Source organism: Giraffa tippelskirchi, chromosome 4 (assembly GCF_054371585.1).
Source record: "Giraffa tippelskirchi isolate mGirTip1 chromosome 4, T2T-mGirTip1v1.2.pri, whole genome shotgun sequence".
In the NCBI taxonomy this organism is placed as follows: Eukaryota; Metazoa; Chordata; class Mammalia; order Artiodactyla; family Giraffidae; genus Giraffa; species Giraffa tippelskirchi.
In genome coordinates, this window is record NC_137278.1 from 53,855,363 (window position 1) to 53,870,220 (window position 14,858).

Here is a 14,858-nt window from a genome sequence, read left to right on the forward strand (position 1 = left end):
CTCAGGTTAATCCGCACCTTTTCTCTCTCAAAGACTATGTTGCCCCTTAGAATATCAAGAAAATTGAGGCCAGCTAAAATGTTGTATTTGGGGGACTTTCCTGGTGGTCCACTGGTTAAAATTCCAACAAGATTCCAGTTGAGGGGGCACAGGTTCAATCCCTGGTTGGGGAAATAAGATCCCACACAGCCAAAAAACGTTAAAAAAAAAAAAAAATTCTATTCTGATCTCCCACATCCCTACCTAAGTATCCACTCACCCTCCAGCCATTCTAACTGCTTTTCCACAGGTCTCAAGGTCAACTCAGGGTGAACTGTCCCCTGAATCCCAGCCCTTCCAGCAGTCATCATATCTCTCTGTCTTGTAATCTTGGTCTGTCTAATAAATTATTCCTCTCAGTCAGGTAAAAACACTCAGTCCTCTTCCATATTAGAAGCTCTCTGTTTCACATTCAGATTTCCAGAAAAAGTTAGCTTCCACTTACCTTCCATCCACTACTTATCCCACTGCAACCAGGTTTCACTCCCTCTACTGAAATATCTAATAACTCCTTATCTTACTTCAACTCTGTGCTGTCAATTTGATTATCCTTCATCCTTCTGAAAACAGTTCTATGACAATTGTGAGCCCTCAAGGGATGCTGAGTAAAGAAACTGGAAAATAAGGAGATGTTAGTGTCCCAAAAGAGGTGACATGACTAGTTGTCACTAAAGTGACAAAGAGACCTGCAAGATGAGAATTTCACTTGTGGTTCTGTGACTTGCTTGGTTTCCAGTTAATAATTGATCATATGCATGTAGTTGCCTATAAAAAAGGGAGAACCAAGAAAGTATTATTCTTAATAATAACTCTGGGTCCACTGGAGAAGGGAATGGCAAACCACTTCAGTGTTTTTGCCTTGAGAACCCCATGTACAGTATGAAAAGGCAAAAAGATAGGACACTGAAAGATGAACTCCCCAGGTCGGTAAGTGCCCAATATGCTACCGGAGATCCGTGGAGAAATAACTCCAGAAAGAAGGAAGGGATGGAGCCAAAGCAAAAACAACACACAGTTGTGGATGGGACTGGTGATAGAAGCAAAGTTCGATGCTGTAAAGAGCAATATTGCATAGGAACCTGGAATGTTAGGTCCATGAATCAAGGCAAATTGGAAGTGTCAAACAGGAGATGGCAAGAGTAAACATCGACATTCTAGGAATCAGCAAACTAAGATGGACTGGAATGGGTGAATTTAACTCAGATGACCATTATATCTACTACTGTGGGCAGGAATCCCTTAGAAGAAATGAAGTAGTCATCATAGTCAACAAAAGAGTCCGTAAGGCAGTACTTGAATGCAATCTCAAAAACGACAGAATGATCTCTGTTCGTTTCCAAGGCAAATCATTCAATATCACGGTAATCCCAGTCTATGCCCCGACAGTAATGCTGAAGAAGCTGAAGTTGAACAGTTCTATGAAGACCTACAAGACATTCTAGAACTAACACCCAAAAAGATGTCTTTTTCATTATAGGGGACTGGAATGCAAAAGTAGGAAGTCAAGAAACACCTGGAGTAATAGGCAAATTTGGCCTTGGAGTACAGAATGAAGCAGGGCAAAGGCTAATAGAGTTCTGCCGAGAGAACGCACTGGTCATAGCAAACACCCTCTTCCAACAACACAAGAGAAGACCCTACACATGGATATCACCAGATGGTCGACACCGAAATCAGATTGATTATATTCTTTGCAGCCAAAGATGGAGAAGCTCTATACAGTCAGCAAAAACAAGACCGGGAGCGGACTGTGGCTCAGATCATGAACTCCTTATTGCCAAATTCAGAGTGAAATTGAAGAAAGTGGAGAAAACCACTAGACCATTCAGGTATGACCTAAATCAAATCCCTTATGACTATACAGTGGAAGTAAGAAATAGATTTAAGGGACTAGATCTGATAGACAGAGTGCCTGATGAACTATGGACGGAGGTTCATGATACTGTACAGGAGACAGGAATCAAGATCATCCCCAAGATAAACAAATGCTAAAAAGCAAAATGGCTGTCTAAGGAGGCCATACAAATAGCTGTGAAAAGAAGAGAAGTGAAAAGCAAAGGAGAAAAGGGAAAATATTCCCGTTTGAATGCAGAGACAAAGAATAGCAAGGAGAGATAAGAAAGCCTTCCTCAGCGATCAATGCAAACAAATAGAGGAAAACAACAGAATGGGAAAGACTAGAGATCTCTTTAAGAAAATTAGAGATACCAAGGGAACATTTCATGCAAAGGTGGGCTCAATAAAGGACAGAAATGGTATGGACCTAACAGAAGCAGAAGACATTACTTTGCCAACAAAGGTCCGTCTAGTCAAGGCTATGGTTTTTCCAGTGGTCATGTATGGATGTGAGAGTTGTACGATGAAGAAAGCTGAGCTCCGAAGAATTGATGTTTTTGAACTATGGTGTTGGAGAAGACTCTTGAGAGTCCCTTGGAATGCAAAGAGATCCAACCAGTCCATCCTAAAGGAGATCAGTCCTGGTTGTTCATTGGAAGGACTGTTGTTGAAGCTGAAACTCCAATACTTTGGCCACCTCATGCAAAGAGTTGACTCATTGGAAAAGACCTTAATGCTGGGAAGGATTGGGGGCAGGAGGAGAAGGGGATGACAGAGGATGAGATGGTTGGATGGCATCACTGACTCGATGTACACGGGTTTGGGTAAACTCTGGGAATTGGTGATGGACAGGGATGCCTGGCATGCTGCAATTCATGGGGTCGCAAAGAGTGGGACACGACTGAGCGACTGAACTGAACTGAACTAACAGAAGCAGAAGATATTAAGAAGAGGTGGCAAGAATACACAGAAGAACTGTACAAAAACGATCTTCATGACCCAGATAATCACGATGGTGTCATCACTCACACTTATCCACAGCCAGACATCCTGGAATGTGAAGTCAAGTGGGCCTTAGGAAGTATCACTACAAGCAAAGCTAGTGGAGGTGATGGAATTCCAGTTGAGCTATTTCAAATCCTAAAAGATGATACTGTGAAAGTGCTGCACTCGATATGCCGGCAAATCTGGAAAACTCAGCAGTGGCCACAGGACTGGAAAAGGTCAGTTTTCATTCCAATCCCAAAGAAAGGCAATGCCAAAGAATGCTCAAACTACCACACAATTGCACTCATCTCACATGCTGGTAAAGTAATGCTCAAAATTCTCCAAGCCAGGCTTTAGCAATATGTGAACTGTGAACTTCCAGATGTTCAAGCTGGTTTTAGAAAAGGCAGAGGAACCAGAGATCAATTTGCTAACATCCGCTGGATCATCAAAAAAGCAAGAGAGTTCCAGAAAAACATCTATTTCTGCTTTATTGACTATGCCAAAGCCTTTGACTGTGTGGATCACAATAAACTGTGGAAAATTCTGAAAGAGTTGGGAATACCAGACCACTTGACCTGCCTCTTGAGAAACCTGTATGCAGGTCAGGAAGCAACAGTTAGAACTGGACATGGAACAACAGACTGGTTCCAAATAGGAAAAGGAGGACGTCAAGGCTGTATATTGTCACCCTGCTTATTTAACTTATATGCAGAGTACATCATGAGAAATGCTGGGCTGGAAGAAACACAAGCTGGAATCAAGATTGCAGGGAGAAATATCAATAACCTCAGATATGCAGATGACCCCACCCTTATGGCAGAAAGTGAAGAACTAAACAGCCTCTTGATGAAAGTAAAAGAGGAGAGTGAAAAAGTTGGCTTAAAGCTCAACGTTCAGAAAACTAAGATCATGGCATCTGGTCCCATCACTTTGTGGCAAATAGATGGGGAAACAGTGGAAACAGTGTCAGACTTTATTTTTGGGGGCTCCAAAATCACTGCTGATGGTGATTGAAGCCATGAAATTAAAAGACACTTACTCCTTGGAAGGAAGGTTATGACCAACCTAGATAGCATATTTAAAAGCAGAGACATTACTTTGCCAACAAAGGTCTGTCTAGTCAAGGCTATGGTTTTTCCAGTGGTCATGTATGGATGTGAGAGTTGGACGGTGAAGAAAGCTGAGTGCCGAAGAATTGATGCTTTTGAACTGTGGTGTTGGATAAGACTCTTGAGAGCCCCTTGGATTGCAAGGAGATCCAACCAGTCCATCCTAGGGGAGATCAGTCCTGGGTGTTCATTGGAAGGACTGATGTTGAAGCTGAAACTCCAATACTTTGGCCACCTGATGCGAAGAGCTGACTCATTTGAAAATACTCTGATGCTGGGGAAGATTGAGGGCAGGAGGAGAAGGGGACGACAGAGGATGAGATGGTTGGATGGCATCACAGACTCAATGGACATGGGTTTGGGTGGACTCCAGGAGTTGGTGATGGACAGGGAGGCCTGGCGTGCTGCAATTCATGGGGTCGCAAAGAGTGGAACATGACTGAGCAACTGAACTGAACTGAACAGGGCCTTTTTATTCTCTTACTTTGGTTTATCTTTATTTTTAAAAATTTTTCCATAGTGAATGTATTAATTATAACAATTTGGAGGAGCCTTAATTATATGCTAGATACTATTAAATACTCTGTATGAATTATCTGACTCTCAACACTTTTATTCCCATTTCATAATGAAGAAATTGACACCTAAAACAATTAATTGCCCAAAGTCAGGTGAATTATTTGTGCAGTAAACATTAAAGAATAACGGGTTTCCTTGGTGGCTCAGTGGTAAAGAATATGCCTACCAATGCAGGAGACACGGATTCAGTCCTTGGTCCAGGAAGACTCCACAAGCCTTGGAGCAACTAAGCCTTCATCACAACCATTAAGCCTGTGCTCTAGAGCCTGGAAACCACAAATACTGAGCCCACAAGCCTCAACTACTGAATCCTGCTTGCCCTAGAAGCCTGTGCTCTGCGACAAGAGAAACCGCTGCTTTGAGAAGCCCGTGCACTGCAACGAAGAGTAGTCCCCACTCACTGCAACTACAGAAAAGCCTGTGCGGCATTGAAGACCCTGCACAGCCGAAAATAAACAAAATTTTTAAAAAATTAATTTCAAAAAGAATAACAGGGACTATTTTTCTCCTATCAAATTAGCAGATTAAGCACAGTCACTTACCAAGGATGGGTAAAATAATAGCATGACTTAAACAAGCTGCTTAAGTTATTTGAGGTTCTGTCTCAGGCACCTAATAAGTACCTGATTATAAATGGTAATCACTAACAGTAGAAAATCGAAAATAATTCAGAACTCCCATAATAAGGAAACTGTCACAAAATCAATGATAAATATAAATTTTTATGAAACCGTTAACAGTCATGTTTGACAATATTTAAATTAATTAGGGGAGAGTGCCCTTGAACTCACGTTTGATGCTCACGTTTCCAACCACCTCCTGTTATTTCTACTTGACTGTCTCACAGGGAAGAATAAATTCACTTTTAGTGCCCCAATCGTATTAAATCTGGTTTTCCACACCTTCCTCACATCACACCTCCCTCCTATAGCCAATCTATCTCCAAGGCCTGTTGATATTTCCTCCCATTGAGTCCAACCACTTCCCTCCATTCTCACTGTACCTATCCTAGTCCTTCTAGGACTACTGCAACAGCCTCCTAAATTTTTGACTCCTAAACACACTATTTTCTTCCCATCATCTGTATGAAGACAACAAAAATTTTAAACAGCATGATACAAAACTATATGTGCAATAACTGCAATTTGAGAGAAAATAATTACAAAATAAAAGACTGAAAACACACTACTTAAGAATCAGGGGGCGGGAGTATATTTGCATTTATCCTACTTGTATTTGTTTTTAAAAATCACTGAATAGGAACTCGTGGAGGAGGGCTAGAGAGCAAAACCATTCTTTTATTATTATTATTTATTTATTTATTATTTGCTGCTCAGGCTTCCTCTTGTTGCAGAGAACAGGGTCTTCTCATTGCCATGGCTTCTCTTATTGCACTGGCTCTAGTCACTGGGTTCAGTAGTTGTGGCCCACCTGCTTAGCTGCCCCATGGGACCAAGGCTAGAACTCATGTCCTCTTCATTGGCAGGTGGATTCTTAACCACTGAACCACAAGAGAAATCCCACAAGAACTTTTTGAGGTTTTTAATTTAAAGATAATTGCTTGAGTAACTTTCTAATGTGAACTTATCAAAAAATAAATCCCATTTTGATTTTTCAACCGTTATATTACCTAATCAAAAATATTGTTTGCAAGACAGAAATACACTAAAACGTTGACAGTCACTACTCTGGAAGCGTGGGGCAGAGATTTTGTTTTCTACTTGTACACTTTCAGTGAATTTTCTAGCGTGAATGAGTGATTTACACGATCAGAAAACAAATGAATGTTTTAGAAAAGATCTTTGACACTGTTTCCATGGGAGTCAAAAGAGCGGGGAGCAGGGTTGCGAAGGCTCCCGCTACAAAGGTGACAGGGTGGGTTTCTGTTTCCAGATTTCCATACGTCTGTGCGTTGCAGGGAAAGAACCATGAGGGAGGGAGAAGGTAGAAAGGCAGGTAGAGGATGGGAGCGAGCAAGCGCCAGGCCCCAACGACGTCACTCCCGTGGGTAGGTCCGTGGGCCAGGGAGCTCCTGCTCCGCCAGTATTGTCTCGTAAGTACGAGAGCAAAGAAGAAAGGGGGACTAAGTTTGTAGCGGCCGCTGCGGAGCTAAGAAAGCAGGAAAAGACGAATACGCCTTCTACACTCAACAATACAGCCCGGCCACCAGGAAAAGCAGTCACACCTCGGTGGAAATAGCGGAACACCAACTTGCCGGGATTTTTTCCAATCCCTGCCCCTTGCCTGGGTGGGGCTGCGGTGACGCACACAGGAAGGGGCGGGACATAACGCTAAGCCCCGCGTGTTGATCTCGCGAGAGCATTAGGGGGCGGAAGCGCAGTAGGTGCAGGATGCGGTTCCTGGTTGCGTTCGTGTTACTGAGCGTCGCGGTAGCGGGTAAGAACTTCCCCCCGCCCCTACCCCACCGCAGTCCCAAGACCAGCCCCCGGTAATCCTACTCTCGACCCCGAGCCCGTCATCTTCACCCTGGCCTGTCGCCCCCTGACCTCACTTCTTGCCCGAACCTCGCCACCGCTCCGCTCGCCAGCACTCCCCTCCCGTTTGCCCGTTGCAACGTTCTGAGGAGTCCTTTCTCCCCGACTGCCTCTCTTCAGCCAGATAGTTTCTCTGTTTCAGAATTGCAGCTCAGTTCTGCTCCAGTTGCCAGAGCAGCCGCTCCGAAGGAAGATCAGGGTTCTGCAGGAAGCTCCAAGCAGCACGTCTTGATCGCTCAGTCTGAGCAAGAACACAGTAACCAAACCTCTCTAAACCAGACCGACACGAAAACCGACCTTGGCAGTTCCGGAGCCGACCAGCGCCTCGAGAAAAAAACTGACCCTGACAATGTGGAAGCCGAGCAGCGCCCCACGAAAACTAGCCCTGACAGTTCGGGAGTTGAGCAGCACCCCACGAAAACCGTCCCTGAAAATTCGAGAGCTGAACAGCGCCCCGCGGAAACCCGCCCTGACAATTCGGGAGCCGAGCAGCACCTCGCGGAAACCGGCTCTGACAATTCCCCCAGAGACCAATCCAACAAGTTGGTCTCCAGCCCCTCTTCTGATAACAAGGAGTCCACCAAGCATCATGTAAACACAGTAGCTGGCAAAGCTCTTCAGACTTCCAGAACTGAACCTGGGGAAAAAGTATTGGCGGACCCCTCTTCTCCCCAACAAGAGGGAGAAAGTAAGTCCTTAGAGCTAACTGAAGATGTGGAGCCCAAGGAGACTGAGGAAGGGGATACAGAGCCAGAGGAAGACGCACCACCCAAAGAAGAGAAAGAAATGGCTGGCCCTGCCTCCAGGGAGAACCGTGAAGGGACACTTTCCAATACCTGGAGTAAGAAGGATGACCTTTATAAGGATAACCCTGGAAATGCCAGTGCAGAGAGCAGCCACTTTTTTGCATATCTGGTGACAGCAGCCATTCTCGTTGCTGTCCTCTATATCGCCTACCACAATAAGCGGAAGGTAAGGCAAGAATGGCCTTAAGAGGAGGAGGGGGATTTTCTCGGCCCAGAAAGCCTGGTGTGTGAGTATCCACCACTCATCAGCCTGTAAGCCCTGGGAATTTAATAAACAAACTTCCGTTTTTTTTTTTCTGAGATCCTGCCAGAGTTCTCTATTGGGTTTTCTAGGGTTCTTTTTTTTTTTTCCCTTTGTTTTAGAAATCATTTATTTTCACATCTGTTTCCTCTGAGTGCCCTCTGCTGTTGCGTCAGGTGTCAAGCTTAGGACGTTATTATGATTTGACCCAAATGAAGGTCTCCTCCGATAATCTTGGAACTTAGAATCTTTCACATCATGAGAGAGGACCTGAGGACCTGATAGTTTGTATGTAGTTAAAGCAGTGATTTTCCCTGTTTTCAGTGCTTCCTGTCTTCTTGTTTCTAGCTTCCTCTCCCAAGCATTTGTCTTGCATCTGCAGGAACAGAAAGAATGGTTACAGAGTCTTCAATACCAGCAGCAGAGCGCCCAGGGGTCTATGTTCTGCAGCTGAGTTTCTGATTAGAAGAAAGGCCAGAAATTGCGTGAATACACTCATCTTTTACTTCAGCAGGGTTTGTTGTGTTGCTTAGTAACCACTCCCAAGGACAAAATGATTGCATTTCTTTTTTTGTTTTTAACTGAAATGTAAAAAAACATGAAGTGTAGTTGATTTACAATGTTGTGTTAGGTGTACAGCACAGTGATTCAGTTTTTTATATATATATTCATTTTCAGATTCTTCCCCAAATGATTGCATTTCTTATGAGCCCTAAGACTTTAGTAGTTTCTAACAGTCTTAACTAAAATTGAAGGGTTCAATTCATGATAGTCAAAAGGCCTAGGGCTGTGAGAAATGAGAGAAGACATTTAGTAAAAGTGGTACATTCCTGGGAATTCCTTGATAGTTAAGGGGTTAAGACTCCATGCTTTCACTGCAGGGGCCACAGGTTTGATCTCTGGTTGGGGCTCTAAGATCCCCAATGCCATATAAATGTGGCCATGAAAAAAAAAAATTTTTTTTTAAAGGTACATTCCTTATTCTACATCCAAGTGCTTATCATGGAGAGTAACCTTAGTATAAAATGAGAGTGGTAAGGTTCAGATGAAGTAAAGTGTGGGGTGAAAGAGTACATTTGCAGATTAGAAGTAATTATTGCTTAATATTGAGATAAAAAGAGGGGGACTTGCTTAGCCTGGAGGAGTCTCAGTTGGGGAGGAGTTGGCAGTTCTTTTCACTGTGTTGTTGTTCAGTTACCAAGTCCCATCTGACTGTTTGCAACCCCATGGACTGCAGCATGTCAGGCTTCCCTGTCCTTCACAATCTCTTGGAGATTTCTCAGACTCATGTCCATTGAGTTGATGATCCCATCCAACCATCTCATTCTCTGTCACCCCCTTCTCCTCCTGCCCTCGATCTTTCCCAGCGTCAAGGTCTTTTCCAGTGAGTTGGCTTTTTGCATCAGGTGGCCAAAGTATTGGAGCTTCAGCTTCAGCACCAGTCCTTCCTGTGAATATTCAGGGTTGATTTTCCTTAGGATTGACTGGCTTGATCTTCTTGCAGTCCAAGGGACTCTCAAGAGTCTTCTCAGGCACCACAGTTCGAAAGCATCAATTCTTCAGCACTCAGCCTTCTTTATGGTCCAACTCTCACATCCATACATGACTACTGGAAAAACCATAGCTTTGACTATACAGATCTTTGTCAGCAAAATGATGTTTCTGCTTTAAATAGGCTGCATTCTCTTGAGTAAGTCACACAGACTCCAGCTGACTAGAGCCTGGAACAGCTGTCCTGCACCTGTCACTTCCTGTTTAGCAATATAAAGAGTTCTGATGTAACTAGGCCCTGTCCTCCTTATAATTGTCAATAGGGCCTTTCTGTGAATGGCATACTCTTTTTGCTGTCAAGATCATTAACAAATGGGCCGCCAGGTGATTACCTCTAATTTCAGAGACTGAAATTGTCACCATAAAGTCACTTGTTAATCACTCTTTTGTTCTTTTCCCCAGATTATAGCTTTCGTCCTGGAAGGAAAAAGATCCAAAGTTACACGGCGGCCAAAGGCCACTGACTACCAACGTTTGGACCAGAAGGTAAGAGAGGAGGGAGGAATATACAATCTCAGATAGACCCAGCCATGGGCTTGTGTTTGGTATAGCGGCAGCAGCTGATTCTGGGGGTGCTGTTTGCCATTGCCTCTGCCCTTCTCAGACCACAGCATACAAACATCCCTGTAAACATGTCTACAGTGTTAGTGCTAGAAGATTCTCAGGACCTCTGCAACATCTTCTTCTTTCAATAGATGAGGAAGCTCAGACCCAGAAACACTGTGATATTTATTTTTCTAAAAGTCTTTATTGAATTTGTTAAACAATGTTGCTTCTTGTTTCCTTTTGGTTTTTTTGGCGGTGAGGCATGTGGGAATCTTAGCTCGCCAACCAGGGATCAAACCTGCACCCTTGCATTGGAAGGCAGTGTCTTAACTATTGGACCAATGCAATCCCACTGGGAAGTCCCAAAACACGTGATCTTTTCCCCCTTAGTTTCTGGAAAAATCGAGACCTCAGAGCAACTCCCTCGACTCCCTGCCTATACTTTTCACACTCAACCAGCACTTCACAAGTTTTCACAGGCATTTAACTCACCCTGAGAGTTGGGATTAAAAGCTTTTATTTTATCCGTTGCTCTTTGTACAGTGAGGGTCAGTTTGTCTTCATTTTGAATTTTTCCTCTGAACAGAAAATTCTAGGAGATTTCTTGCCCTCAGCCCCAGCCCCAGCATCCCAGCAGTAAGATAAATTCCTCTGAAAACAGATGAAAGTTACCAATGGATTGTATTGCTCTCGTTTCAGATTTGATCTTTTCTGTTCTTGAGAACCTTGTCCTCCCTGCTGATTTGTCTCTAAATCAAGAAGAATGAAGAGAAAAACACTGTGACCTAAGAGAGACCCCCTCCTCCAGGGTTTGGTGGCAAGTCAGGGCTAGCAGAGGTGGTGGGGAAGGGGGGTTGCTTTAGTTTTTGCACCTGCACTTTGGTGACCTTGTCCTCCTGTGTTCCCGTTATTTATGCTGGTGTCTTCCAGGCTGTCCCCCTCTGAGTGTGGAGGAGCATGTGGGCACCCAGCTGTGACCAAAGGGAGATCCTGGCCCTGAGTAGGTGCCCTGCCGGGGCCCTTGGCTTGAAAGTGGTTAGCCCTTAAAAACACCATTGCACTCAACACTATTTACCTTTGAGGGCCTAGGAGAAAACTGCAGGTTAAGGCCCATTGTTACCAAGGCCTTTTCCTTTGCGGGTATGTATACCCCACAAAAGATATAGAAAGTGATAACTGCTGATGGCCTGAGAGCTCCTGTGAACACGATTCTCTTCAAAGTCTCCAGCAGCAAACCGAAACAGCAGCTACAAAATGGGCTTTCTTGCCCTCGAGTCCAACCTGCCTAGTGCAAGCTCTTCATGCTCTTCTGACAGTTTCATATCACTTAAGTCAAAGTGAATCTACTTGCATTTGGTTGTACTGAGCAGAAAACTGAGCTCGGGATTCTGGGAGGAAAGCTTAAAGCCACTGTTCCCTGTCACAGATGTTTTTAAAAATAACAGTTAACAATTATCGAAACATTGTGTTTATGCCTCCTTACCATCCTCACAGGAACTTTCTGAAGTAGAGTGAGTTCATGCTTTGAGTCTGCGTTTTTTTAAAGGACTTTTAAGAAACAGGATTCCTACAAATTCTTATTTTGCCTTTGTTGCCTAAAATATTTGTATTTACTTACATTTACAAACTGATTATACTCCCTGGTTTACCTAAGTCTAGTTAAGGGTCCTCTTATCTGATATAAAATGGCAAGGCTAATTAGTAAAAATTCCCCCTCTGTCCCAAGTCAGGGGTTATTGAAGTTTAAGAAATTTAGAGAATTCTCGGGGGGTAACCGAGGGTAGCCTCCTAGATTGGACCGTTGTTTGAAGTTTCATTTAAGTGTTGCGCTACCCTGTTAGAGAGAGCCTAAAGAGAGTTGTTTCTGCAAAGAAGAAACTGAAAGGGAATAGCTAATCTCAGGGAAATTCTAAGAAAGTGGGAAGTGAGAGGAAGAGGGTGAGTTCTGGGCTGTTGAAGAAGTCTGGTGGAAGAAGGGGCCATAGTGTTTGTCATGGTATCTTCCACCTCACTTAAAACAGCCCATGACTGAGTGGAGATTTTCATCCTCTCCAGGTGACATTTGTAAAGGTGAGGAATGAAGACTCGTGGCATCATCCCCTAAGACCATGGTTATTTTATTTCCTTCTCTGTCTTCCTCTTCCCTGCCTTTCTTCCTCCCCTCTGATGTCTTCTATTTCTGCCTGTCTCCACTGGCACCATTTTCCTTCCACCTATGTGTGTGCCCAGATTCTCTGCTCCCATCCATCCTGTTTGTGGTCCATTCTGCTGTTCAGCTTCTCCAGAAAGCATAGCTTCCGTTCCCTTGCCGTTCATCCTCCCCATAACCTTTACAAACTCATTAGTCCCTGTCTTTCTGCCAAGAATGTTTTCCCAGAAGTTCAGATCACCAAATCCAGTGGCTTGTTCTCAAAGCTTAGTCTTGTCCTGAATAGAATTGGACACTTAACACCATCCAAATTCAACCTCCCCTCTTGTGGTCTCTCTGCCCTGGCTTTTGAGAACTCCTTTGCCTTTTCCTGTGCTGGTGGGGGAGAATGCCTGCAAAGACAGGTCTATCCCTTCGTCTCCTCAGAAACTTATTCATTCTTTAGCCTCTTGGATGAGTGACTCCCAAGTTTCTATCTTCGGCCTAGTTCCCAGAGAACCGTGTCCTGCCGTGTGGTGAACATTTCAGCTTTTCATCCTGTTGTCATTGAAACAGAATTTCTCTTCTACACATTAAGCTGCCCCTCTCAATTGCCCAGTCTTTTTAATCATCTCAACTCCAAGCTGACATTTTTATCTCTTGGCACAAAAGTCCTATCCATTAAAAAGAAAAATATCTCTAGCTAGTCTTTCTTTCTATTTTCTTTGCTTCCCTGCCCCACACCCCCACCCATTTCACTACCCTTCTGGATCTTTTTTTTTTCCCCCTAGGAGCCACCTTCATTGATCTCTTGTCCGTTTCCTCGTGTGTGTGTAGAGACCAGAGTGATCTGAAGCTTCTGTCTCATGGCTCTGAGAAGCAAGCTCATGGACCCTGTTGTTTACAGCTCTGCAGGCTGGTGCAGTCCTGCCTGTCTTTCCCTGCATCCTCCCGGGGCCTAAGGCCCCTCTTGTCAGGCAGCCATCAGGCCTCGACATCCTTGCTACATTCTCCAGTCCCTGGCTTCTGGTGGCTGTTTTTCAGTTAGGGCACACCCCCTTCTCTTCTTTCCTTTGCCTCCCCAAAAACCTGTTTTTTTCAGGCCCCAGCTCCAGTTTGCCCACGCACCTTCCTAATCTCCCACCCCACGTGATCAGCTCTTTCTGTTTTACTCCAGTAAACAGAATGCCACTTGTGCATTTTGGAACTAGAGCAGAGCAGAGCAGTCAGTATCTGACATCTCTGTCTGGTCTCCCCGAGAAAATGAAGCTCCTCGCGGGAGCGCCCGTGGCGCCATCTGCATATCTGCCTCGCATGGGGCAGTCCCTGGGGACCTGAGTTCAGTTTCTCCTCACAAAGGAGACATGTTCTTTCTTGAGGACATCTGGCTGTGACCTTACTGACCCCTCACACACCGCTTTCTGGCTGCCAGTTGCTGCCCTTATTGATGGATTTTGCTAGGAAGGAGGAGAGCAGAAAGCAAGATTGGTTTCAGGCACCGAGATCAGGTTGGCACCAGGTGGATGCATACGTATTGTGGAGTCCATGTAGCTTCACTTTTTGAGCCTCTGAGCAGGACAATTTCTTGTGTGAAAGAATACAGTTGAATTTAAGTTTCACTTTAGAAATTGCACTGAAAGAAATCTCCCACACCAAAGGAAAAGTTGTTTTCTGGGTCACTGTCGTTTTGAAGATAGACTCTTTTAAGCGTGTTTTCCTAGAGATTGTGTAGATGAGGGTGAGCTGGTGGTAGTGGGAGGATCTCTCTAGCTGGGGGTGGAGCATGGGGCAGGCAGGAGAGGTGCCCTATCCAGTCAGCTCTGTGCTTGCTTTGCCTCCCAGTTTTTGGTTGAAGAGTGGTTTCTATTTGGAGGAATCTGTGTTTTAGAATCATTTGAAGAGTCTACCTAAAAAGGCTGTTAACTCGGAAAGACCTGACAACTAGCTATGTACACTCACATTTCTTGCCACATGATGGCTTTTCGTGAAACTTTTAGTGATAGACCCCTAAACTGCTCAAATTCCCAATAGTGATTCTCATTTCCTCCTCCCGTTTCACATCATTTAATTCACAAGGCTGCCCCTCGTTTTGGGAGGGTGACTTGATATGGAATGCTGCTGCATGTGAGATGAAAGCTGGCAAACCTTGCACATGTTCTGAATCATTTGAGCAGGGAGGAGAGTACACTGCAGACCAGACCCTGTACTTCTGCCAGCTGTCTCCTAAACATTCTGGGTGGGACTATTGTGTCTGGCCTTGCCTTGCTTAAGAAGAAAACCTGGGGAGAGATTTCTCAAATTTAACTGTACATCCAGGACCAAGACTGAATCTTAGCCCAATTCCATGAAGTCACATGTGGATTTCCCAAATACCCCAATCGTGAAACTCCTCATAAAGGCATTGGGGTCTGAGCTTTATCAGGTTTCAAGCTGCCAACAAAGCCAGCTTCCTCACACTCTTTGGTATTCCTTTCATTCAGAACTCTTAAAGTGTTCAATAAATGGTTGATTGCTGAAGTTGTTTCCTTTCTTTTTTGT

The 14,858-nt window shown here is 44.3% G+C and overlaps 1 protein-coding gene across 1 annotated transcript; it reads left to right on the plus strand.

Moving 5' to 3' along the window:
• The first annotated feature begins 6,877 nt into the window (after window positions 1-6,877).
• Window positions 6,878-14,837, plus strand: TGOLN2 (trans-golgi network protein 2). Its single transcript, XM_081596951.1, has 4 exons — window positions 6,878-6,950; window positions 7,191-8,020; window positions 10,049-10,132; window positions 10,892-14,837. Exons 1-4 carry the CDS (start codon window positions 6,905-6,907, stop codon window positions 10,895-10,897), a joined length of 966 nt encoding a protein of 321 aa, XP_081453077.1. The 5' UTR covers window positions 6,878-6,904; the 3' UTR covers window positions 10,898-14,837.
• The last annotated feature ends 21 nt before the right edge of the window (window positions 14,838-14,858 follow it).